General features: G+C 40.6%; 1 protein-coding gene across 4 annotated transcripts in view; it reads left to right on the top strand.

Annotated features, from left to right (window-relative positions):
* The window catches only part of ptpn5 (protein tyrosine phosphatase non-receptor type 5), a 124,823-nt gene that overhangs the window by 23,875 nt on the left and 73,810 nt on the right, over positions 1-27,138 (top strand). For 2 of the 4 annotated variants that reach the window (XM_037534703.1, XM_017709546.2), the window contains exons 2-5: positions 16,317-16,485; positions 18,542-18,652; positions 25,877-25,954; positions 26,075-26,313. In XM_037534703.1, coding sequence (XP_037390600.1) covers positions 16,317-16,485; positions 18,542-18,652; positions 25,877-25,954; positions 26,075-26,313 — 597 coding nt within the window. Of the gene's footprint in view, positions 1-16,316; positions 16,486-18,541; positions 18,653-22,422; positions 22,601-25,876; positions 25,955-26,074; positions 26,314-27,138 lie in introns of those variants that run through there. The other 2 variants (XM_037534704.1, XM_037534705.1) reach the window with 2 other exon arrangements.

The raw sequence follows: 27,138 nt of genomic DNA on the forward strand, positions 1-27,138 counted from the left end.
TGATTACGCAGCCGTGCTGTTGTAACACAGGCAGAATGTGGCTTGGTGTTTACTTGTTAAAATAAGCATGGGTGTCCTTGAAAAACACTTTAACTTGAAAGCAGCATATGTTGCTTCAATATTTGTGCAGCTTTAATGGTGCTTTGACAAATGAGCAGGTTGCTATCAATACCAGTGATGGACAGTAATGAAGTAAATGTAATTCATTACTACACTTATGTAGTTTTTTTGTGTGTCCATACTGAAGTGTTCCCATTTTTGGTGTCTTTTTACTTTCACTCTTATACATTTTAAAGTCAAATATCTTACTTTTTACTCCACTACATTATGTGAAATCTGTTGTTCCTTTTGGTTTATGCATGCATAAAAACTTAACAAATCAAAAGAAGCACAAAGCAAGCACACCAATCAGGATACAGGGCACACTTTGTTTTGAACTAGTTTTGACCTATTGGACATAGCATCCAGTGCATACAGTTCAACAATTGTGCAACAGCATAAAAGTTTGGGAGTGTCTATTCCTATATAAATGATGGAAGAAACTCCTGACTCTAACCAAACTTTGTTTAAATACACCACAATATAGAAATATGTACATATATGTAGTTGTGACTGGCATGTTTCCTTTTTCTGAATTTATACAAACACTTTCATTTTATAGTAAATTTGTTTGGGCTAGTTTATGTTTATGAACAGAGGCCTACAGATGCAATATAGTAATGAAAAACACATTTGTGAACCTGTATTTAAAGCAAGTTTTTATTAATCTTAAACTAATCTTAAACAGAAACTTTGCTCATTCTCAAAAAAGTTATTTCAGAGCCACTTGGTTCTACCCAATGGAAATTGTTTGCCTTCAGTGTTTTGTGCGTTTGATAATTTTAATAGATGTCAATGTCAGACTAGATAATGACATTCTATTAAAATATTGGTGTCACAAGAGTGACACTAGAGTAAAATGAGTTGCTAAAGCAAGAGTCTTATCATAACAATGATAATAGGACATTAGAGAATTAATTAATATTTTAGTACTTTCACTTTTGATACTTATGTGCATCTGAAGGCAAACATTTTTGTACTTTTACTGAAGTGGAGGTGACTTTTACTAGAGTGGTATTTTACCATTGAGTATCTCTACTTCAAATACATGGCTTGTGTACTTCATCCACCACTGATCTATACTCACCCCCATACCATGATAGACACTGGCCTTGAACTTTACTCTGGAAGCAACACGTTTTTGCTAGTATTAACAGAAAAAGGTCTAGACATAATTCGTTTATTAGAAGTTTACCTGAAAAGGATAAAATGGATCAATTGAAAGTTCTGAGTGCACAGTCTGACCCAGATATATTAATCTTAACAAAGCCATTAGGGGGCTTAGGCCCCCTATAACTGATGCAGATGTAGCTCTACATAGCATCACTTTATATAGAATTGACAGAGAATTGAAAGGTGGTGGAGTAGCTATTTTATTAAGAGCCAATATCTAAGCTAAATTATTGATTGCAGTATCGAAAGAAAAACTTTGAAAGTGTCCAAAGGGAAAAATGACTCTTTTGTATTAGTAGGGATCAACATGCCACCCTATGCTCCATCTTCTGTAATGGACGAAATAGCTGAAAAAACAGACTCTCGGATGGTGGTTAGCAGAAATTTGGGTAACCATAAATTAGATTTAACTTACATATCAAAAGGAACCCCACAAGGCTTAATCCTGGGTTCAGCTGTATTTAATACATGTATCAATGACCTTGCTGCCCCCGCCTTAGACTGCAAAGTGCACTTGTGCACAGATGACATGATTTTATACTGTTCTGCCGAATGTGCTCATGCAGCAATAGAAAATGCTCATTTAATTCCTTATAGAATGCTCTGTAGAAGCACAAATTAGTTTTAAATCCCAAAGAAAGCTAAGTCTGTGCTGTTCTCCAGATCTTATAGATTTCATGTGTTTTTAAAATTGTGAATATTGCTCTTCTTTTATGAAGCCATGCTATTGTGATGAATGCAGTATGTGGTTTAGCACTGTCTTGCTGATGTATGCAAGGCCTTCCCTGAAAGAGACGTTCAGAGATCCAGGTTTTTGAACTGTGCGCTGATAGCAAGCTGGATGGTCCCTCATCTCATGAGTTCCAAAAAGAATTTCAAATTTTAATTAATCTGACCACAGAATAGTGTTTTCATTTTTTCTCAGTCCATTTTAAATGAGCTTTTACCCAGAGAAGATGGTGGTGTTTCTGGATTGTGTTGACATATGGCTTCTTCGTTGCATGATACAGCTTTAACTTGCATTAATGGATTGCACTGTGACCTGCGTTAATAGACAATGATGTCTGAAAGTGATTTCAGTACAGAATCATGCCTGTTTTCAATGCAGTGCCATCTGAGGCCCCAAAGATCATGAGCCTTGTCCCTTGCATACAAGGATTATCTGAATCTTTTGATTCATATTATGTTCTGTAGATGGTGGGACATCCAAAGTACACATACACACACACACACACACACACACACACACACACAAACTGAAAGTAAATGCATTTCACAGTTTTCAAGTCATCATTGAATAGATATCAAACTGTCTATTTAACAATTGCTAAATGTGAAAAAGTGCTACTAACTAGGAGAGAGAAGCTGGTTAGCTTTAGCTCAGCTAGCACCTCTTCTTATCGCAATTTTATTCTTATCGCAATTTTTATTCTGGCTAACTAAAGCACTGACACAAGTTTAGATGATAATGAACTGAGGGAGTGAAGTCAAGCAACTGGTGGTGAGGGGACAGAAAGGTGAAATTTAACCTGTTCCGTGTGGTTTGGGTCTGTAGCCTGCAAGCAAGCAAAGATGTTTTTGTTATATGGCCCCTGGTCTCTATGAACTCGCTAAGTTTGCTGTTCACTAAATGTTTAGCTAATGGGAGCGATCCAAATCACAAAAACATTTATAGTGTCTTGGAGTGTATAATAGTCTTGGAGTGCATAACAAATCCCTGAGCGTCTACTAAATGCTGCGTCTACTAAAGCTGTAAGAGAGCGTCTACTAAATGCTGTAAATGTAAGAAGTGCAATTATTTTGAAGTAGAACATTGTTGCCAGGCAACCGTGGACCACTGATCAATGGCAAGTACAAGGCACTCATCATAGCATAATGCATTCACAGATATACAACATATTTCTATGTACACTTTGCTAAATGAGGCCCCAAGTTCTCCTAGCTCCTACATTTGTAGTTTCACCACAGCAAAGAGTTTCTTCTGGCAAACTTCCCAAATTATTGTTTGCCTTGTGCTGATAATATTTATAATTGGAAGTACATTTAATAATATAGAAGACACAGCATCCCCAGGATGCAACCAACACTGATGATTGTACAAATATGACCTTGGGAGAAAGTAAATGGGATATATATCGCTGTTGTCAGAGGAAAACCTTGCATCTTCAAAATGGTAACTTTACAAGGGAAGGAAAAAACCTACTTTTCTTTTAATGTCAATGGAGCCAGACGTATTTCCAAGTCATTTCCTTCAGTCCATTCATCTTGAAATTTACACACAATGTAAAGGGTGACAGGTGTTTTCATATTATGTCAAAAACAGAAAAATGTCAAAAATGGAGATTCAGGGTTTTCTTCCGACAACAGTGATATGTTTAATTTGACATCTCTTATATCCCATTAAAATAGAAATAAAGGTCAGGCTGTTCAATATTGACACAAAAAAGTAATACTGTAGCATCACATGGTCACAGGTGAACTTGATTATAGCAAATTTTTGTTATTGCTCCAGACTTAAGAATTGAAACTGTGTTTAAAGTGTTCTTGTAATATTTAGCCTTTCAGGACTGAAAGGCATTCAGTCCGCCTGAGTGCTGCGTTAACAACAAAAGTCTTTTGTCCTTTACATTTAATTAATAAAATAATACCTTGTTTGGCTTTAGGTCCTGCTGTGCTATTTGCTGTGAAGGATAATAAAAGATTAGCCATTATTCATACATAGAAACAACTGAAATCGTGAGTGCCATCTGTAGCGTCCATATGCCTCATGACGCGGGTGCACTCAAAAGGGAGACGGATTCTGCTGGGGAGTGGGAACTTGGCACAATTCCTGCATAAGTAGAGTTTTCTATGTGCCCGCAAAGCATATCCAGTACACCTACACTGCAGCCAAATGAACGTTTTGGTTTATGTGAGAGTAATTTATTGATTTGTTTTGGGACATTTGGTCATTTTATATGTGTATATATATGTTTGTACTGTGCACATATTTGGGAGTATTTTAAGATTTGAAAAGAAAGACCTCTATTTTAACACTTCAGTTCTTTGACCACATATAATTCAGCATATTATGAGTACTTGGAGATTACTCAGGCATCTTAAAATTGTTTATCCAAAGATTAAATACATTTTAAAAATATTTTTAGTTTTAATATTGGTTTATAATTGGTAATATTGGTATTTTTAAGGAAGGTTTATTTTAAGGAAATAGCTTAAAATAGCTTAGATAATTAAGATTAATTAAGATATTAAGGAATTATCAATAAATAAGTGCAAGGTGGAAAATTTTTAAATGTATGTGATTCTGACTTATATTATAATGTAACTGATTAATTCCTGGCGATTTGTTGTTACACGTTGACATTTTATTCATCAGATCAGGCATAACATTCTGATCCTTGTTTCTACACTCATTGTCCATTTTATCAGCTCCACTTACTATATAGGAGCACTTTGTAGTTTTACAATTACAGACTGTCCATCTGTTTCTCTGCATACATTGTTAGTCCCCTTTTACACTGTTCTTCAGTGGTCAGGACCACAATGGAGAGTAGGTACTATTTGGGTGGTGGGTCATTCTCAGCACTGTAGTAACACTGACGTGGGGGTGGTGTGTTAGTGGATGTCGCGCTGCTCTGAGTGGATCAGACACAGCAGTACTGCTGGAGTTTTTAAACACCTCACTGTCACTGCTGGACTGAGAAATAGTCCACCAACCAAAAATATCCAGCCAACAACCTCCTGTGGGCAGTGTCCTGTGACCACTGATGAAGGACTAGGCAATGATCAGCTCATACCGTACAGCAAGAGATGAGCTGTCATCTCTGGTTTTGCATCTACAAGGTGAACCGACAACGCAGGTGCATCTAATAGAGTGGACAGTGAGTGGACACAGTGTTTAAAACTCCAGCAAAACTGCTGTGTCTGAGCCAATCATACCAGCACAACACACAGTAACACACCACCACCACGTCAGCGTTACTGCAGTGCTGAGAATGATCCATCACCCAAATAGTACCTGCTCTGTGAGGGTCCATGTGGTCCTGACCACTGAAGAACAGGGTAAAAGGGGGCTCATTTTTTATGCCTGATTGGTGTATGTACAGACATGACATTCAGAGTCTTTATTAAACTTCAGCAACACTTCAGCCTCAAAATCCTCATCAGTGATTCTGACCCTGTTTGGGGTGAGAATCAGGCCTGAATAATCTCTTCATTGCTGCTGCAGCTCCACAGCAGAACTAGATTTCTAGGTAAAATAGCATAATAATCCTCCTTTGCTGTAAAATCATTATAACACACTGTTCTAACAGTTTTCACAAAAAATGGTCTTAAATGCTGGAGTTAACGCATAACTGCTAATTCGCAGTTATTCGTGCAGACTGGTCACCATAGCAACGCAGATAATGAAATGACAAAGGGAGAGACGACGAACATCAATAATTTGGAGATGAATGGACTTATTTACATTTATAAATCACTCTGGTTTGCTGATAAGTTTAATCTCCCTCCACTCGCGAAAGTGAAGTCAGCTTCTCTTTGTCCTGCTTCTTGTTCGAATGATCCTGTTCCACCTTAAATGGCGCAGCAGGACAATCTGGCACCTCAGGCGCAATTTAAGGTGGACTGGGACAATTCGAACAAGAAGCGACTTCAACCTCATAAAAAGTCAAACATTGACAGACATTTTACAAGAAACTCGCTGAGAAGTTTCCTGAAATGCGAGAAAAGTGGCTACAGCTGAGCTAAAGGTTAAAACAAAGCAGAGTGAGTCTGAGTCTGCATTTATATGTTCAGCCTGTATTAACATATCAACACAAACTGAGACATACTTACAGTCAAGACGGTAAAGCGCACAGAAAATGTCGTGCCTCCCAAGGTGGTTTAATTATTGCTGAAAGGACAAAATAGAACTTAACATTTTGGTTGAGACCCCTGAGTTAAGCCTACCGGTAAGGGGTGATCTTATAGCTAGATGGACCCAAGTGCAGAAATGACAACCAATGAGAGTGTTAAATAAATTTATAGGGGCAATAAAGTGTGAGTTTGGAATGTTGCCATGATCCAAAGCCAGGCTCGAACCACCAACGTACTAATCGGTGGTCTGTGGAGTTACTGCTGCACCACTGGGAAGCACAGATAACAACAGATAAAACACCTCAAGAAAGGGAAAATGAAAAGGCGGGAAACCGGCAAACAAAAACGCTGCAAGCAGCATGTTCAAACAAAAGCTGAACCAGAAAGGTGAAATAAAAGAATGAGAAAACAAAACAAACAAAAAAAACTAAACTAAAAAAATACACTTCCACTATAAATATGAAGTAAAGGTAGACTTTATGTTTCACTTGTTTGCTCTTTTTGGAACAAACACCTTTTCTATTGTTTGGAGCAGTTTGTAGTTCAAGCATCTTGCTTTTTTTTTTTGTTTGTTTGTTTTTTTCAGCATTAAGTAGAGGAGTCAGCAGGTGTGTCAGGTTGGACCTAATCAACCTGAGGGCTTCTGGGAATTGGAGCTCCCTGAAGTTATGCCCCTTGCTGCCATCGCCCTTTTCTGGCAGCAGGTGGTGCTGGCTGGGGACCTTGCTGCTGTCACCCTCTGCTGGCAGCAGGCAGTGCAGGATGGACCCTTACAGGACCCCCCTCCTAGGGACAGTCCCAGAAGTCCCCAGGTCAGCAGCGCACACCCATCAGAACTCCCTAATATGGCGTGCTGGAACCCAAGAGTCTACCAAGTACTGGATGCAACCCTGCACACAGGGAGTTCAGGAGACGATGGACTGTGTATGCCGGGAAATGAGTAACAAGGTGCAGTTCTGAGGGCCAAGTCCCACAAAGGAACAGCCTGAGGCGTGACATGTGAAACGGAGGGTGGATCCACATGGAGGGTGGAAGGTGTAGCTGGTAGGTTACCGGGTTAATGCACCAGTCGACCTTAAATGGCCCCACATATCTAGGTGCCAGCTTTTTAGACTCCACATAGAGTGGGAGATCCTTGGCTAAGAGCCAGACCTGCTTGCCTGGCCAGAAGGTGGGTGCTGGGTGCCTTTTGTGGTGCCACTTGCTTTTTGGCCTTGGTTGTGGTCAGGAGGGAAACACGGGCCTTCTGCAATGCCCTCCAGCAATGCTGCACAAATTGCTCTGCAGCAGGAAGCCCAACCTCGTGCTCCTCTTCAGTGAACATGGGCAGAGGAAACCCTAACTGTCATTCAAAGGGTGACATGCCCAGGGACGAATGCCGGAGAGTTTATGGGCATATTCTGCCCAGGGTAGATACTCCACCCAAGAGGAGGGGTTGGTGGAGATCAAGCACTGCACAGTCCAGGCAATTGACCCTCCCATGAGCCGGCAGAAGGCCTTCCAAAAATGGCTAGTGAACTGGGGACCCTAGTCAGACACCAGATCACTAGACATCCCATGCATCTGGACCACAAGCTGTAACAAGAGCTCTGCTGTCTCCTTGGTATATGGAAGCTTGGGCAGTGCCACAAACTTGCATGCCTTAGAGAAGTGGTCCACAAGAACCAGGATGACTGTGTTGCGCTTGGAGGGGGGTAGGCCTATGACAAAGTCCAGGGAGATGTCAGACCATGGACACACAGGGCTGGGCAGCAGGAGGAGGAGACCTTGGGGGCATGACCTGGGTGCTTTGCAGTGTGCACACTCTCGCAAGAGGCACGGCTCGCTCTCTCCATACTAGGCCACCAAAATCTCCTGCACAAGAAGTCCAGGGTCCTAGTCACCACTGGATGACCTGAAAATGTGGAGGCATGCCCCCATAGTAGCACCCATTGCTGCACACCTGCAGGCATGACAGCTTACCAAGGGGACCTCCTCCAGGATCTGGCTCTTGCTGTAAGGCCTCCCTGATGATGAGTGGGGCCAAGATCCAAAGAGCAGGAATAATGGGTTCACGGGAGGGGTCAGGTGCCCACTGTCTGGACAGGGCATCTGGCTTGGTATTCTTAGAGCCTGGCCTATAAGACAGCAGGAAATCTAAGTGGCTAAAGAACATCTCCCATTGGGCTTGGCGAGGGTTGAGCCGCTTTGCCTGTTGGATACAGGTCAGGTTCTTGTGGTCAGATGTGTAGACCCCTCAAGCTAGTGTCTCCATTCCTCGAGTGGCTCGAAGCCTCCTGTCTCTGACATCATAGTTGCATTCAGCTGGGGTAAGATGATGGGAGAGGAATGCACATGGGTGGAGCTTCTTGGCCAGAGTACAGCCTCCACTCCAACTTCTGAAGTGTCTACCTTGATGACAAACGGTTCCTCTGGGTTGGGCCGCTGGAGGACTGGGGGGATGTTAACCATGCCTTGATCTCCTCAAAAGCCATTTGGGCTTTCATGGTCCAATAAAAGTCCTGGGCTCTTCAAGGTAAGGGCGGTGAGGGGTGCTGGCATGGAACTGAAGTTCCTCATGAAGTGTCGGAAGAAGTTGGTAAACCCCAGAAAACGTTGGACCAACTGGAGGGAAGTAGGATGGGGCCTGTCCGCCATGGCTCTGATCTCAAACAAGTCCATGTGGAGGGTGCCCTTGGACACTACAAAGCTCAAAAAGCATACTGTAGACACATAGAACATTGACTTTTCCAGCTTAATATATAGGCAGTTCTCCAGCAATAGTTGCAGGATCCGCCTAACATGTCCAACATGTTCCTCAAGGATCTGACTTTAAATGTATATGTCGTCGAGGTATGTCGCCGCAGGGCAGTGTGGCTTCTGGAAGCAGGTTGATGGTGCAGTCAAACTCCCTGTGGGGCAGCAGAACCTGGGCCTTTTCTTTACTGAAGACCTCCTTGAGGTACCAGTAGTCTCTGTTGACCCCTGAAAAGTCTGACATAGCTGGACCCTTTAAGGAGGGTGCCCTTCAAAGGGGGCCAAGATCGACCAGACAATGACCGTTACAGTGGGGGTACCATGCATATACAACACTGTGTAGACTAGTCAATGCGAGGGTTGTGCTGTCACAACCAAGGGAACCCCAGCACTAGTTACAGTTGAGGTACAGCACAGTGCTTTCATTGAGGGGGCCCAATCACAAAGTGACTGGTCCAGTGTGATAAGTGATGGACCCAGAGCCCAGAGACCAGCCATCGATGGCCATAACTGGTAAGGGATGCTCCAGGGGCTAAATGGGTAGGCCCAGCTCAGCAGCCAATTTGGCATCAAGAAAGCTTTCTGCTGCTACTGAGTCAATGAAGGCCTGCATGCTAATGTGTTGACAGGGCCCCCATGAAGGTTTTGCCTTCAAGAAGAACCCCAAAATGGTGGAAAAGGTCGACTGGCTCCTCACCAGTTCCTCTGACCAGAGCAGGCCTGTGTGTTTCCCAGTGGGATGGAATCCTATGGCGTCATCTCCCTACACCCAACCCCCCAAACCCCCCCCCCCACACCCCCTCTCCTCACTGTGGAGGACTACAAATATCTGTGAGTGTATATTCACAATAATCTGGTCTGGGCTAAAAATACTGATGCCCTTTACAGGAAGTGCCAAAGTCATCTCTATTTTCTGAGGCGCCTGAGGTCCTTCAGCATCTGCCAGACTATGCTTAGTATCTTCTATGAGTTTGTGGTGGTGAGTGGTATCCTCTATGCTGTTGCATGCTGGGGAAGCAGGTTGAGGGTGGCAGACACCAAGAGACTGAATAAACTGATCCGCAAGGCCAATGATGTGGGTGTGGAGCTGGACTTCCTGATGGCAGTGTTGGAGAGGAGGATGCTGTCTAAGCTGCAGGCCATTATGGACAATGGCTCCCACCCACTCTACGACACAGTGATGAGACATAGGAGCTCATTCAGTGCAAGACCCATTATACCGAAATGCACTACAGAACACCACAGGAAGTCAGTCTTACCTGTGGCCATCAAATTCTATAACTCCTCCCTCAATGTGTGATACTATGGTTTATGTGGTTAACTTTTTTAATTACGTGTGCAATAACTCAGAGGTGCAATAATTTGAACTGCTTTATACAATATGTTTCATATTTATTACATTTACATTTACAGCATTTAGCAGATGCTCTTATCCAGAGTGACTTACAAGAAGTGCTTTGTAGAAAGTATCTTTGCTAGTTTCCAATAGGTTAGAGAAAAAGACAGTCTTGAGCTCAGATACTGCTAGATACAAAAGTCAGTGTACATACCCAGAAAAAAGGAACAGAGTTGAGCACAGAGCTCTGTACCATGCAGCGCCATGCAATACAATTATTATTACAGCCACTGCCACTTTTCATATTAATTTAAATGTGTACATATTGCAAATTTCTCTTTTCAGTTTTACATTTTTAAAGTGTTTACTTAAATAGTTGCAACTGTAATAATTGCAATTTCCCTCTGAGATCAATAAAGCATTCTGATTCTGAATCTAAGGCCCAAGCCAAAGCCCTACTGGTCAATAAGGAGATCATATAAGTGTCAATAAGGAGATCATATAAGTGTCCACTTTGGACACACTTTTTTTCTCTGTGGGAAACCAGGAGGGTTGCTACTCAAACACTAGAAAGCACTGCAACAGAAACCAGAATAACCAGAAAATACATTTATAGGGGCAATGGAGGGTGAGTTTGGAACATTGAGGTTGAGGCGACCCAGAGCAAGCCTCGAACTGCAGATGGACTGATTGGTGGCAAACAGCAAACGGCAAACAAAGAAATGCTGAAAGCAGTGTGCTCAAACAAAGGCTGAACTAGAAAGGTGATATAAAAGATAATATGAAAACAAAATACACTTCCACTGTAAGTATAAAGGGAAGGTAGACTTTATGTTTCACTTGTTTGCTTTTGGTGGAGCAAACACCTTTCTATTGCTTGGAGCAGTTTGTAACTCAAGCCTTTTTTTCCTAGTACTTTTGGGGCAGTCTTCTCTCTCTTCGCGTCTTCCAGCTCTCTTTTCTTTTCTTTTTCCTTTTTGTTCAGATACCCACCTGGGCTGCATACCGTACTGGTCACCCCTCTACCAAGGTGTGACAAAGGGCTGCTGTTTGCCACAGCCTTAAGTAGGGGAGTCCGCAGGTGTGTTGGGTTGGGCAAAAGTGTGTGGGTGGGTGCTTGTGTGAATGTTAGGTTTACCATGTGAAATGGTCTCTCAATTGATACCATCTTCTCGATGAGAAGTCTGGGTTCGGGGGAACCAGCCTGTCCTGCTAGAATGTTTGCAGCTGGCTACACGAAGGATACATGGGAGAGGTGGCGAGTCATGTGCCTGGCGGCTCTTTCCGTGAAGGATAATGAGGACATCTACCTATTCAGAACCATGATTACAGGTGTTTTGCTGATTGGATTAGGCATTGCCCTGGTTTATCACGAAATTCGAGGATTGAGGACAGCTGTCCATGGGCCCTTAAAGCTGACTGACATGATTGACGTGGTGGGCAGAGCTGTCAACACTCAGACTGTGACCGTAAGTCGCACCCTGGATAACATTGTGGAGAAGCTGGCGGCTTTGCAAAGGAAAATGGATCGTTTGGGTGACCAAAATGGACTTGGTGAGTTGTTGTGAAAATGCAGCTACTCGCCCGAAGCCTTAACCCTTTTCTTAAGATGCTTTTGGCTCCCCGTATCAGCACTGGCCTTGGCCAAGGCCACTGCAGGAACATCAAATTCCTCCAGAAGATCACTGCAGTGAGATGCTCTTTTATCCTTTCCCCCACTTCCCCGGATTCCTGCTGATTGTTGACTCTGCCTGGGACCCGATCAAGGTTGTCTCCATGGCAATTTGCTGTCTTATCACCATAACACCCTGCGGACTGAGACACCTGGTTTGGGATGGCAAGAGAGGCGCCTTCTTCAGGCTCCCCCATTATAAAGTGCTGAGGTTTTTTTTCTGTTTCCAGACTGTTTTCCCTTAGGAACACAGCTGGGGGGGGGGGGGGGGGGGTTATCTCCTCCCTTTCCCCATGTATTCTGTATTTTTCCTCACTCCTGTCTTCCTGTCCTGTCTCCCCCCATCTTTACTAACATGTTAATATTAAACTCAGCTAGTGTGACATTAAGGATGTGTGTTGTGAAAGACGTTCTGACATTCGAACACTGCAGAAGATAAATTAACAAGCCAAATGTAAGAGCAGAAATACACTGATACTGCTTATCACACCAAGACCTGCATGCCTAGCTTCTTCACTGTGAGTCACATCACTCAGTCTACACCACAGAGGATAAACATCACATGAAAACATCATGTGTTGCAGCTACAAGATTATACAGTCTTTATTGTACGCAAAGTTGTGAACTGACTCTTATTACTCTCCTGAATACTGTAAAATTGCCTCAAATGTCATTAAATTATAGATTTGGATGGAATTAAAATCACCAAGAAACTTTGGTAGGCTAATAAATACTGTACCTTACCTACCTACACCATGTAAAACTAATCCCTTCTAAGTTAAACTTCAGTTAGAGAACTTATTTCACTAGCTAAATAAATGTCTTTGTTATTGTCAACTCATTTGATTTTGAGGTAAATGTAATGAAATGGAGGGCAGTTGTGGGCTGGAGGTTAGGGAACCAGCCCTGTGACTAGAAGGTTGCCGGTTCAATTCCCTGAGCTGAAAGTACGTGGCTGAAATTCCCTTGAGCAAGGCACCTAACCCCCAACTACTCCCTGGGTGCTGCAGATAGGGCTGCCCACTGCTCTGGGCAAGTGTGCTTACTAGTGTGTATGTGGTGTTTCACTACACAGACGGGTTAAATGCAGAGGTGAAATTTCCCCATTGTGGGACTACTAAGGGTCACTTAACGACTTCTACCTAATCATGATGTGTATGCAGAACATGTCTGTGTTTTGACATGACGCTAAACCACTCTATACAAACAAAACCAAAGGGTGTGTTTGCACAAGAGAATGTGGGATGACAGAGGAGTCAAAACAAAATATGTAGGCTCCAATATTATGATATTAATGTATTGAGCAAAATAACAGATCCATTGTCTGAGATTAAAGTGTTAAACCTGGTGCAGATATCTGTAGATGGGTCAGATTTCAATTTCCCTCAGAGTCAAATCAGTTAAACTGTGTGGTGTAGTATAGTTGTACAATAATTGGTCATGAATAATTTTGAGTGCACCACTACCATGTTTAAAAACTTTTCAAGAAAAGGTGAAATGCAATGCTTCTGCATTTGGGGTAGGAGCAGTAATCTTCCATCAGATGCCAGATGGGTCAGAAAAAGCCACTGCATATGCCACCCGTACTATAGAAAAGACAGAGTTAACCTACACCCAAATAGAGAAAGAAGCTCTAGGAATTATCTTTAGGGTGCATAAGTTCAGTGAGTACCTGTAAGGTAGAACATTTCGGTTAGTCTCACACCACAGGCCTGTAGTAAAAATCTTGGGCCCTATAAGATGTGTACCAGCATTAGTAGCTGCCTGATTGCAAATATTCACTTTATTGCTGTCAGCTTAAAAATAAAACATTGCATATGTCATCTGAAAAACATGCAAATGTCTGGCTTATCCAGACTTTTATTATCAAAGGAAGAGGTACCTAGCAATCCACAGTGGAGAGTTTCATGGGGAGATGCACTTCCAGTCTCAGCAAGTGACATTAGAAAAGAGACAGAAAAAGATGAACGTCTTAAACCCTATTGGCTGAGACATAAGGAATTCACAGTTCCGTCAGATTGCATCCTGTGGGGGTTGAGAGTAATTATCCCACCCACATTGACAAATTCTTTATTGAAGAAATGACATGAACAGCATTTAGGGATGGTAAAGTGTAAAGCACTTGCGAGGAGCCATTTTTGGTGGTCATATCTTGATCAGGACATGGAGCAGTTTTAAGGTGCGCCAGATGAACAGACCCCTTCCAAGTTCCACGCCAGTGCACCCTTGGCGGTGGCCTGATCATACGTGGCAGAGGATTCATGTTGATTTTGCAGAAAGAGGAAAACGTCAGTGACCTGAAATAAAATTTAGAAAAGACATAACAGCTGGTTCAACAGGCTTTGAAAGAAATGAAGTAGTGGTGTCCAACAATCCAGTACAATGCATAAGGTCTGCTCCATACCATCAAGCTTTGAAAGGCTGGTCAAGACATTCAAATTGTCCTTGGAAAAAATGCAGAAAAAGCAACAAGATCTGATAGAAAAAAGCATCAAAAAGGAGTGGAACTGCAATCTTTCAAACCAAAATAATGTGTCCTTGTTTGAGAAAAGGAAAAGAAAAAAATAGATGTAACTGCTGTTAATCAGTACAGGTGGTGTTGTGTTTATTTGTTTTATTTTGTTTAAGCTGATTGCCAAACGTCCATGGTAACGCTGAATGTTGGCGCACACGCTGTAGGAAAAAAGCGCATGAACCTGAACGTTCACATCTAGGATCCGATCTAGGACCACATTTGACTACGTTTACACACAGTGTTGCCAACTCCTCAGTAAGGAAAGTAGCTATTGGCCGTCCTAAAAGTCGCTAGAAGTCGCTAAATTACGTCATTACCTAATTGGCATAATAGTCAATTTGCGTGTATTTGAAGCTGTAAAATAAAGGAATAACGTTGTGGGAGAGAAAAAAGTGAGTAAAAAACACCCTAAATATGTTAGAACTACAAATGAACTCTGAGTAAATTAACTTCTTCTGTTGATTCTTTTCTTTTTTTTGCCTTTGATTAAATTCAAATTTAATCAAAATACTGTTATGTGGGGTTGAACTGCTACTCTACGTTCAACCCTCCTCCTTTATCCGGGCTTGGGAATGGCAAAGAGACACTTTGACAGAGTTACTTAGTTTTTTGTTTTCTGTCTTTTTTTTAGTTTTTTTTTCCCATATATATATTTACATCCCGCTCTGTAAATAAGTGGCGGGGTCAGCGGCGGCTTTGGGCATGCGCAGTTCATTTGCGGAGGGGACGTGGAGCGGTGTGGGTCTGCTCTGACTGTGAGACCGAGCACTGTGAGTGTTGTGGGACGGGGCTCATGGCAGCACCAGCCGCTCGCTGAGGACAGTAACTAAGGAACATGTGCGTTCACCTCCAAAAGGCTCCGATAACACCAGAAAACGTCGCTAGATTTGTCGCTAGTTGCTTTAAAAAAATGTCCCTAGAGGAGCCTGAAAAGTCGCTAAATATAGCGACAAAGTTGCTAAGTTGGCAACATTGTTTTACACGGGTAAAAGTGGCCCAAATCTTATTTTCTCACCAGATCCGATTTTTTGTTTAGCTGTTCACATTATCTGTTAAATGTGATCTGTATGCGACATCATTCTGAATAGATCAGCTCCAAAACCGCGCAAAATGCGCAAAAGAACAACACTGCACGCGGCTCATTTGGAGGTAAACAATCATGACGACTATCGAACACCAGTCGCTCCCGGTTTCGTCTTCGCCAGCATCACAGGAGCGATTATGAAGTTCCAGTGTTTGACAGCTGGGCTCATCACCCACAGTGTGTTCGAGCTGTCAACACTGGAACGTCATAATCTCTCCAGTGATGCTGGTGAAGACGAAAACGGGAGCAACTAGTGTTCGATAGTCGTCATGATTGTTTACCTCTGGATGAACCACGTGAAGTATTGTTCTTGTGCGCATGCGGGTCGTTATGGGAGCTGCTCTGTTCAGGCTGATGTTGCATACTGTCACATTTAAAAGATAATGTGAACAGCCAAACACATTTGGGCCATTTTTACCTGCTGTGCAAATGTAGCCTAAGTATGAAGTGTTTTCATAGGCTTTGTTTGTATGTTTTTATGGTAAAATATTTTTGGAATAGTGGAAGGACTATACATAGTACTTTAATTAAGCCTATTTTTATTATATAACCTTTAAAAAAAACAATTACTTGGTTAATCATTCGAATAATTGGCATATTACCAATATAATTAATGGTGACAGTTCTAACGACTACACTAAAGAACTATCGCTTCACTTTTAGCAGAAATTAGCAATTAAATTTGCTTTCCTACTTGTGGCTATGCTGGATTGTCAAGGGGTAATGTGTGCATGTGAACGTTCAGTGCATTTTTGCTGTACTATGTCAAGCCATACTTATGGTGTTCTCTGTTGTTTTTTGTTATTTTCCCACAGGTAATGACTCTTTATTTTCTTCCATTAAGTTTGACAGAAAGCAGCATGGCGGAGCTTCCTGCTGACCAGGACACGGCGAAAGAACAAGAGAGTGATGCGACGCAGAATCGTCTGTCAGTGGCTCTGTGGAGCAGAATGTTGAGAGCAAGCATCACTGCTGGAGCATTTCTCCTACTTTATACATTCTCTCAAGTTACAGTGAGTTCACACACACTACACACTTTCAGCACAAACTGTATCTAGCCTGTATGTCTAGGATGTCTAATTCCAAACCTAGAGGGTCCAAATAAATTTCCAACAATATAATCCAACAAAATTTGATGATTAGCCTGCTGGAACACACCTTCTAAGCCTAACAAGGTTCAACATGACTTGAACCAGGTGTAAGGAGGCATTTCTGTTATATAGAGCATGTTGAATGATTTGTTTGAAATAGACACACACTCTAAGCCGCTTATCATTCTGGACCATGGGGAGAGCTGCAGCCTCTCCCAGCAGTCATTGGGCGGAAGGCAGGAAACAGCCAGGACAGGTCGCCAGTCCATCGCAGGGCAGACAGACAAATACATTCACACATACATTCATACCTAGGGGCAATTTAGCATGTCCACTTGGCCTGACTGCATGTCTTTGGACTGCAGGAGGAAATCGGAGCAAACCCATGCAGACATGGAGAGAACATGCAAATGCCACATAGAAAGGACCCTGGTTCCCCAGACCAGGAATCAAACCCGATTGTGGGTGTGTTTACACGGCCTCACTCATTTGAAGCATAAATAAATAATGAAGCATGCATGATTTATATGATTTTCATAATCACCTAATAATTCAGTGACCCCTGCTCAAAAGAAAGATGTGGAGCAAAATTATCCCAGCAAAATTGAACTCACAGCAGTATACAACCACAAGACCACCTTATACATTAGGGTTCGTTGTCCTTTGCTGTTCCCTTTGTGTGCGTCATACATGCACTTGCCAATTTGTTAAAAATGTGATGATGTATTTTTCCTTGCATATCACATTAACGCATGAGCATCACTGTTACTGAACGAATGCTTTTAACCAGGTTTCCAACCCTATTTAATGAGGCTTTTCTTATATGCCAATATCACTTTAGTCATTGTTTGTATTGAAAGATTAACCAGTTGCGCAGTCTTTGAGACTGAAGTACCTATCATCCATGCCCCAGTTATGAACTCCATGTAGACCTTTTTCTATTGTTGACTGAGAAACTGAGATCAACTGCCTGCTCAGAATTTTTATACATGCCACAGAGCATAGTAAGATGTTTAATGCATAATCATATGAGCTATTAAAGCTATTATTATGGGGGCAGTCATGGGCTGGAGGTTAGGGATCCAGTCTCGTGACCGGAAGGTCGCCGGTTTGATCCCCAGAGCCGACAGCACATGACTGAGGTGTCCTTGAGCAAGACACCTAATCCCCAACTGCTCTCTGGGCGCTGCGGATTGGGCTGCCCACCGCTCCGGGCAAGTGTGCTCACTGCCCCCTAGTGTGTGTGTGCTCACTAGTGTGTATGTGGTGTTTCACTTCACGGATGGGTTAAATGCGGAGGTGAAATTTCCATGCTGATGAAATTTCTCTGTTCATTCCTTTAGATTGTATTCTTTAATTTGTCACCCGCTTTGTGTGTTCTGTTGGTGGTATTATGTACTACAATTTAGTATGTCTTTGTTATTTTGGATTATCTTATCAAAAACAAGCATTAGCAACAATGAAGTAATTATATATTGCTCATTATTTCAGCATTACTCACATTTTCATGAACTCACAAAGAACTGAGAGATCTCCTAGATAAAATAGTGTAGTTAAAATCCAGGCTAATGGTGTGTTCAGACAGTTTTTATCAACTTGTGATGTCAGAAAAAAGTCAAGTCAAATCATAACTACCAGTTGTTTACATTATGATGGCTATCAGCAGTTGGTAAATGTATTACAAAGACATAATTACATAATTACATATTTAATTACCTTGTAAGTTAAATATGGTTGTTATGGTTGTGTGATAAATAATACCTAATAATAAGTACACAAGTACACAGTGTTTGTCATACAAGTAAGATGCCAAAACGAAATACTCCAACATTGTCAGAAGATTTGTTCATTTTTATATATGCAGTTATTTGGATATATTTTGTTCACAACATCATAACTGAAAATTGTAGGAACTTCATGAACACTAAAATGTTCTTGTAAGTGTGCATCTTGACATTTGAGTTTATTTGTTGTTCAGGGTTTGTGGGTTCTTTACATGCTGAATGGATACAGAGCTTTTCCAGCTGCACATAAGGCGCTAGACCTCCTCCAATACCTTCTATCAACTACGGACTCCTCTGACCAACAGGTGACTACTTACAAAATTATGTAATTCATTTATGATGATTTATGTAACGCTTTACCACATTGACAGGCAGATTTGCTAAATCTGCATTAATGAGGGTGGCCAATTTAGCAGGTTATCTAAAAAATAAGAACTTTCATTCAAATAAATATAGATGGAACTTAGTCACGTAATTAACATGAGATCATCACAATTTAAAGCCCTGTTTTACTCATATCTGTTCTTGTTTGGAAGCTTGTTTCTGCTAGGCATGAGGCAAAAAATGCTTGTATTCCCCCCCCCCGCCTCTGTTTCTGCCATTGGTATGTTCACATTTTTACTTGTCATAAAATAATGACTTGTTTTCTCTATATTTTGCTTCTACTTTGTAAGTCTAAATTGTAATTCATTTTCTTGAGGTTTTCTTTGACTTAGTATGTTGACATAATGATTTATTACTCTTTGACAATATACTAAAAATACTTTGAGTTATTATTTTCAGACAGCATTAATTTCAGTCCATATTCTCAAGATATTAAGAAAATATCTAATTATTTCATCATAATAATTCAGAATATTGAGATGTAAAATACTAGCCAAAATTTGACATACTGTGAACAAAAATGGGGGAAAACGGGCTACTTTTTACCCATTGGACGATCATCTCCGAGCAACAACCTTGTTAGCACCAAAAATAAGACATACTTTTCACAAGCTTTAAATGGCGTGCATAATTATCAGGCTACTGTTAAGTATCAGTAAATCTGAGTGGGTTGTTTATTATAAGAATCTCCTCTTAGTAGTTTGCACTTTGAGTGGAAATATTAGTATATGTGCTAATGTAGCCATTGCATGTAGTAAATCATGACAGTCACTTTTTTACCATTAATTTTTTTGTTTATTTTAGACACGAGTTTAATGCATAGTTGTGTAGATATTGCAAACAGTCAGCTCTGCAGATCAAGAAACTGTCAATCTTACCAAGTCTTTCACCTGGTTGGGTAGATGTTTATGCAACATATCTCTTATTGCAAAGAAATATACTGACACTAAAAAGAATGGCTCAAATGTTGTATAGTGGTACTGATACACATCCAAAAAACAAACGCAAACAGAAATGCAGGTCCTTCTATAGTCATGATAACCGCCTCACACTGTTGTGTCATAGTTTCTAAAAGTCTATTAAATTATTTAAAATTTCTTCACTGCTGTCCACAGGCTAGATATAGTGGTTGTTTTTTTTCCTTGACATATTTCCCTATATTGTTCCACAATGGGGCAGTCATAGGCTGACTGTTAGGAAACCGGCCCTGCGACCAGAAGGTCGCTGGTTCGATCCCCAGAGCTGACAGTACATGACAGAAGTATCCTTGAGCAAGGCACCTTACTGCCCCCTAGTGTGTGTGCTCACTAGTGTGTATGTGGTGTTTCACTTCACAGGTGGGTTAAATGTGGAGGTGAAATTTCCCATTTGTGGGATGAATAAGGGTCACTTAACGTCTCTCAAAGAGATTGAAATCTGGACTTTGTGCTGGCTTTGCCATCATCTGAATTTCCCACTTGATAGTGGTATGGCATCTTGCATTGTCTAAGCAGTTATTTTTGACTACCAGTTTATGTTGATTATGTTGCAGTAAGAACATAAGTGCAGTAATGTATTGTACTACTCCATGTTCAACACTGTTCTTTCTTCTCTGGGTATCAACATTATTGGGTATTTTGTTTCTAGCTCTGGGTATTTTGTTTCTAGCAGTATCTGAGCTCAGGACTAGCTTTCTCTCTAACCTATTGGTAACTAGCAAATATACTTTCTCTTGATAGACAAAGCACTTCTTATAAGTTGCTCTGGATAAGAGTGTCTGCTAAATGCTGTAAATGTAAATGTAAGAACCCTCCTTTTCATTGGTAAGACTATCCTAACATGCAGTTTAGAAAATTTCCAGTTTAATTTGACAGGATTTACATTAGTAAACTTACATTTGTAAATTGTGTGTTTTAGAGCATGAGTATCATCATTTATATATTGAGATCTTGCCTAATTCTTTTCCTTTTGTGTTGCTGCATGGACTATTTGGTCATTTGGTCATCAAGTTCTGTGGCTGTAGTAGCAAGGCAGTGAACATAAACATTCAGGTAAAACATGGTACTGATCTGAGATAATGCTAGTCTTGATGATCTTAGCTATGTTATCAATGTTGATATCAAGGTCAGTATTGAAGGTACCTGGCTATCTAGAAACTTTACTTCGGGTTATTTTCTTTCTGGCTGAAAAGGTAAAAAAAAGAATACTTGAATAAAACATTCACTGTATTCTTTGTGATTTTGTTTGATGACAGAGGTAAGGGGTTGCACTTATGCTAGCTTAGTTGTATTTATTGGCCTATAGCTCATTGGCTAGGCTAGCACTCAAAATTACTTGACATGACGGGGTTCTTATTGGTTGTTTAATGTATTTGTGAATAGATGCTAGGTATTGTAGTGAGAGAATGTTGATGAATAAAAATAATACACTCTAAAACATGATATCCATCAAACCGATAAGGTTGTGGAATACAGTGCTTGCTACGGAGTACTGCACAATATGACAAATAATATTAAATTCATGTTTTACGCTGGTCTGCGTATTACACTAAAAAGGAATTTTTCCAGATTCAGAATTACAGTTAAAAAACGGAATCTTGATTCCTCAATAACAACTAACTTCAGGCCAATTTTCTATTTGCCTCCAAATTCCAATTTGGAGAAATGTAATAATTAGTAATCCCAACTATTTATAATATGTTTCAGTCTATAAATAGTATGAAAATTACTTTACTGAAAAGTGTAGGTAATGAGAAACTAAAACCTGATATCAATTATGTATGGATTTCTGATCTTGTCATGGTTTTCCTATCCTGGATCTGCATTAGCCAGGCTCTCCACCCTGGCTCCTCCCTTTGACTTTCCTGCTCTGTAGCCTATGAGAGTCCTTGGGCAAGACTTCTAATACTACCTTCACCAACCTGTATAAAATGATCAAATTTGTTGCTCTGGGCATTAGCGTCTGCTAGGTGCCATAAATGTGAATGTTCATTTGTGTCTGGTTTAACCACTTCCTTACCATCAGTCTCACTTGTGTCTTGTTCTGTCATTGATAGAGTGGTGTTTTGTTCCTTTGTTTCATTTTGTTGCATGTTTTTTCTACCGTGATTCTGAGCTGAGTTTTCCCTGTTCTTTGTTGTTTTTGTTTTTCCTGTTTCCTTGTGTGTTATCTAGTTATCTTTGTCCATTATTGCCTTTTCTCCACATTGCTCTTTTTGTATTTGACTTTCCTGTTGCTAGCTGTCTGTGCTGTAACCTACACCCCTTTAACTCTTAACCTCCCACCTTATGGATTTTGGCAATTTCTAATAAATAGCCCTAATAAAAGAGACTTGCGCAGCCTTCCCAATTATAGCTGAGCTAGTGAGCTGCAAAGGACCATATATGGAGAGGCCACCACCACCCTGTTTGGCCACTGATAAGTTGTGCATCCAGCAGCCCCATCTCTACTATCATTTCATATGATCTTTTTTTTTCATTTTATCCTTTGTCAGAAATTACAGTGAGACAGATGGATTTGAAGAGTTTCACAAGAGTTTTCGGTGCTCCATGAATTTTATGCATGTGATAAAATATCTTGTATTGGAGCCAAGGTAGCTACAGTTTCAAGACTCAAAGTGGGCTGCCACACTAACACTAGAAAATTATTCAACATACAGAGTTTTAGTTGGTTCGTGGCTATTCTCTGAGATGTTTATCCCTTTTGTGGAAAGGGGATGCCAGGCTCCCCCTACTCAAGCCAGAGGCCTCTACTTTGCCTCTTGGTTCCCAAGACTTGCCCCCTGTTCATCCTGCAACTTCATCTTCCAAATCTTCTGTGCCGTCTGCCTTTGAATCTATTGCACCTCCGGTCTCCAAGCCTCCAGCACCTCCAGACCACTCCAACTTAAGGCGAGTATTTTACATCTTAAAGGGGTTGTTGAAGCACTATATTTAGATGTGGCTGTTGAACCTGTGTCCAAGCCTTATCCAGCTCCGGTCTCTGACTCTGGACTGGCTTTGCCTCCTGGCTCCAGCCTGGCTTGGCCCACTGACTCTGGCTTTCTGTCCCAGTCCAAAGTCCTGTTCCAGTGTCTGTTCCGTCTCCTGTATCATTATCTGTCCTGTCTTCTGACCCAGTGTTTTTCCCACTTCCTGTCCCATTATCATTCTCGTCTCCTGTTTATCTGTCAGTTACTTTTCCACCCATCATGCCCTAACCACTGTGCCTGCCCATATATCTAACCTTGTCCTTCACTTAATTCCTGATACCTTTCTAGCCTGAGCTCTTTTCTTAACCTCAGTACCTGTCCTTGACCTAAATGTAGTCTCTGACTCTAATCTTCATGTTCCAATTTGAGTTTCACTCCCTGAACTAGTCACTGCATCTGTTTCTGCTCCTCTTTGTGATTCAGCTCCCCAGCATGTATTTGAGGTTTAGGTGCAGCTCCAATTTCTGCCTCTTTCCCAAGTCCCAAGTTCCATCTCTGTCCCTGTGACCAGTTCAGTACCTCTGTTTTGCCCATATCTGTCTCCTGTCTCCTGCTGATCCTCTTGCCAAGCCAGCTCTATCTCCTCTGTTGCCACTTCCTCCTCTGTCATCAAATCAGTTCCTATTCCTTTTACTCTGTTCCTGTTACGGCTAATGCTCCTAACTATACCTCTATGTCACTTCCTGGTCTGGTCCCAGTCGCTGTTCCTTTCCTTGTCTCTATTGTATCCTGATTCTGGCCCTGGCCCTTGCCCTGTCATTGGCTGAAACCCATTGCCAACCAAGCTCCAGGCCTTGACATTAACTTGCCCTCTGGTTCTCCCCTGTGGGTTTGGATTATGTGCTCTGGGAGCCATGAGGGAGTGGGGAAATGGGAACTCTGTCATGTTCTCCCTGTCCTGGCTACACCTTTACCTGGCTTTGCTCCACTCCTCTGTCACTCATTATTTCCTCCTGCGTTTGGTTTATTTCATTAGTTTCAAATGCGTCTAGATCTATTTTTTGTTTAGGTTTTTTGTTTGTTTTTACACTAAACACACGTCGCTGTACAATGGGGAATGGGATTGTTTTAAGTTAGAACTTGTGAGTTCAGCTCAGTATGCTGCTCTTTGTAGCAGGGGAGTGAAATAGAGCAGAAAAAAAATATTAACAAATAATTTTTATTTTTTAAGTTTCAGTTGATTTCAAGTACCATAAGCATTACTTTAATCTGAATTTTAAAGAATATTTCATAAAGCACTCACACTGGCCCTGAAGACAGTACATGGCATGTGTTGGTGGCAGTTAAATAGCAAATCAGTATGAAGCCTGGGGAGACAAAATATGAATATGAATGAAAAATATTTCTGCCTTATGCATTAAAGTACACTATGTACTATAGTGTAATATGGGGTTCAATACTTGTCCCCTTGTTTATATGTAATTTACCTGATGTCTTTGGGCAAAATTATCAGTGAGCATTAAATCAATTTCCATATTTGCAGATGGTATTATCTCTAGCTTTGGATAATTGTAATGCTGTGAATCAGCCAGTGGTCTGTATTATTAGCGCAAAAGAAAAGTCCTACTTTTTACCTTGGAAGGTAAAAATAGAATATTAATTAAACCAAAGCAAAAATCAAGTTATTTTTTTTTGACAAGGAGCTGTCATTAAATTTAATTCACACAACTGAATTATTATTATTATGACATTAGTAATATAGCTCAGATTTAGGTATCCTTTGTCAAAGTTAAGGAGCTGATTCTTGAAAATGCCCTCTTTACTAGTTTACCTGAAAAGACTATTAACATATTGTACAAAGTGCTACATAAATACCAACTCTCACAAATTGAAGAATGAGCAATACTAGAGATGCATTGATACCTTTTTTCAGACCTAGTGTGCCTATGAGTATTTTTTAGTACTTGCTGACACAGATTCCGATACAACAAATTACTGTGAAATCATTTAAATTTAGCTGATTTTATATCACAAAATATTAGCTAGGTATGCTACATTAGTTACCTTGGATTGAAATGCGCTGCAGTAGAGAAAAGTGGGTTTTGTTATATGTTAGAAAAGTGCTTCTGTATATGTGGCAACAGTTCACAGTGACAGCCAGAATCACATCCAAGGCAAACATATCCAAGGAGCACACTTTGAAATTTTAGGCCTGAAATCTTTTGATTGGCCGGTTGAGCTGTAATTGACATATATTTGAATTGAAAAAACATACACTGTGCAATTTTAGAAATCTTGTTCTTTGGTGAGAACAGGGTAAAGTCAGCAAAAAATCAATGCTTATATTTTGCAGCTGTCAAATAGAGTTAAGTCGGCATATACAAACTTTGGTAGCAAATGTCAACTTTTCCACCTCCGGTTGGTTAGCCTGCACTCCTCCACCCATATTGGAGAAGAGGTTGTAATTGTGTGTGTTTAAAAATGAAAAATCACACAATGCAACCTGGCGAGAATCTACCAAGGCAGAACATTATAATAGCTGATGGCTTTGTGACCAACTGCCACAGAGTCAGTAATACTTCTCTGTGTGAGCAGAACCTCCTTCACTGGCAGCTTTAGACATGTGTTCATTAGTGCAGCAGTATACACACAATTTATGGCACACAGTATTAAGAGGTATCGGAATGTTGCTATCTGTGAATTTTTATGAGTATGAGTATGAATACGAGTAAACGGACGCCGTATTGGCCTGAGACCAGTATGAGTATCGATGCATCCCTAAACATTACACATATTCCTGCATTGCACAGCTTGCACATTTTGTTTAGAAATGGTTTGGCACCTGTATGCATAGCTGACAAGCTGTATACCAGACTGCATACAAGATGGTTCTTGTCCTAATTAGAAATTCTTAAGAGCAAAGCATAAGATATGCAGCAAATTCACTGTTCTAATGATGCACATTTTTTTTACTGACATAGATGAATGAAGCACCTTTTTTTGACCATTTAAAATGTGTTTAAAAATGATTCCCTTTACCTTTCAAGTAGTCTTTACCTTTTTTATAAGTCTCATTTATGCTTGTTTTTTCTGCACAAGATTAATAAAAGATTAATAAGAGAATTAAAGATGAATACTATTGCCATTATTATTATTGTTATTATTATTATTATTATTATTATTGCAAAAGCATTTGTCAGGTAGACTCCATGTCCTGTGTGCAGAACTAATAACACAAAACTATTCATATCTACAGATGGAAATTTGGAGAATTGAGTGTGTGTGTCCACTTTTAGCAACACTGTTCCTTGGAGTGGTGATCCTTGGCGCTGGAGTGAGTACATGTTATATATATAGTATGGTATATGTTCACCATAGTGCACTGCTATATATTGCGACCGATTCTATGTTTAAACAGCCTGCTGTTAAACACTAGAGCTCTCTCTTTCTCTAGGCATTGTTCTGCATTAGAATTTTGGTGCCAGGAAGTTCCACTGGCTTCCCTGATGACCGTCGTCAATCTATGAGCAGACAGCCATCCTTCACATACTCAGAGTGGACTGATGTTAAGCAGGATGACTTCTATGAACTTGATGCAGTTCCAGAGACACCTGTATTTGACTGCTTTATGGATATGAAGACAGAAAGTGACCCCACAACTCTCACAGTCAAACCTGTGGGCCTGCAAGAAAGGTGACTTGCACATTTCACCTCTCAGTAATTGAGCTACATGTGTATGTTTGAGAAACAGAGCAGTTTGTGTATTTGTGTTTCTGTAAGAAAGAGACAGATTCATTAAAAAGATAAAAAAGCACTGTAACATATATATGAAACAATGCTGGTTCATCTCCGGGACTACATATAAAATAGTGCAAATACTGCATATAATCAGTGTAGTAGTTCTTACTAAGTCACTAGAATTACAGTGTCTCTTGTGAATCATTGTGAATTATTGTACTGTTGGCTCAAAATATTATATATGTGTGTGTGTGTGTGTGCGTGTGTGCGTGTGTGCGTGTGTGCGTGTGTGTGTGTGTGTGTGTGTGTGTGTCTAGATAAAAGGTAATTGTCCCTTGTTGGGAAATTTGGTTTGTAGCTGAGACAACTCAAAAGTCTACAACATTTTAAACAACACCAGCACACATGAAATAGCTCATCATAGAAATACATAGGCTATTTTCTTTCTTTCTTTAAAACATGTTTGTTATATATGTCAGACAGCCAGGCCTGTTATGTCTCAATGGTATTAACTACTACTTTAACAAGATCATTGAGTCTATTCCTGGTAATGTTGAGTTTACTGTGAAATTTAAATAAAAAAAAACTAAAAAATCACACTGTTGTATTGTTTTACAAATGAAGTCTACATTAGATTCAAAACAATATTTGTTACCTATAACTACACTAAAGTGTTTATAGCCATCCACCAGTTCAATTATAGAACATTTTAAGACTTTGGGTGTGGGCTAAGTGGAGATTACCTAAAATTAACAGCAATGTCCTTAATTTCAATTGCAT

Source organism: Pygocentrus nattereri, chromosome 25 (assembly GCF_015220715.1).
Source record: "Pygocentrus nattereri isolate fPygNat1 chromosome 25, fPygNat1.pri, whole genome shotgun sequence".
NCBI classification, from domain to species: domain Eukaryota; kingdom Metazoa; phylum Chordata; class Actinopteri; order Characiformes; family Serrasalmidae; genus Pygocentrus; species Pygocentrus nattereri.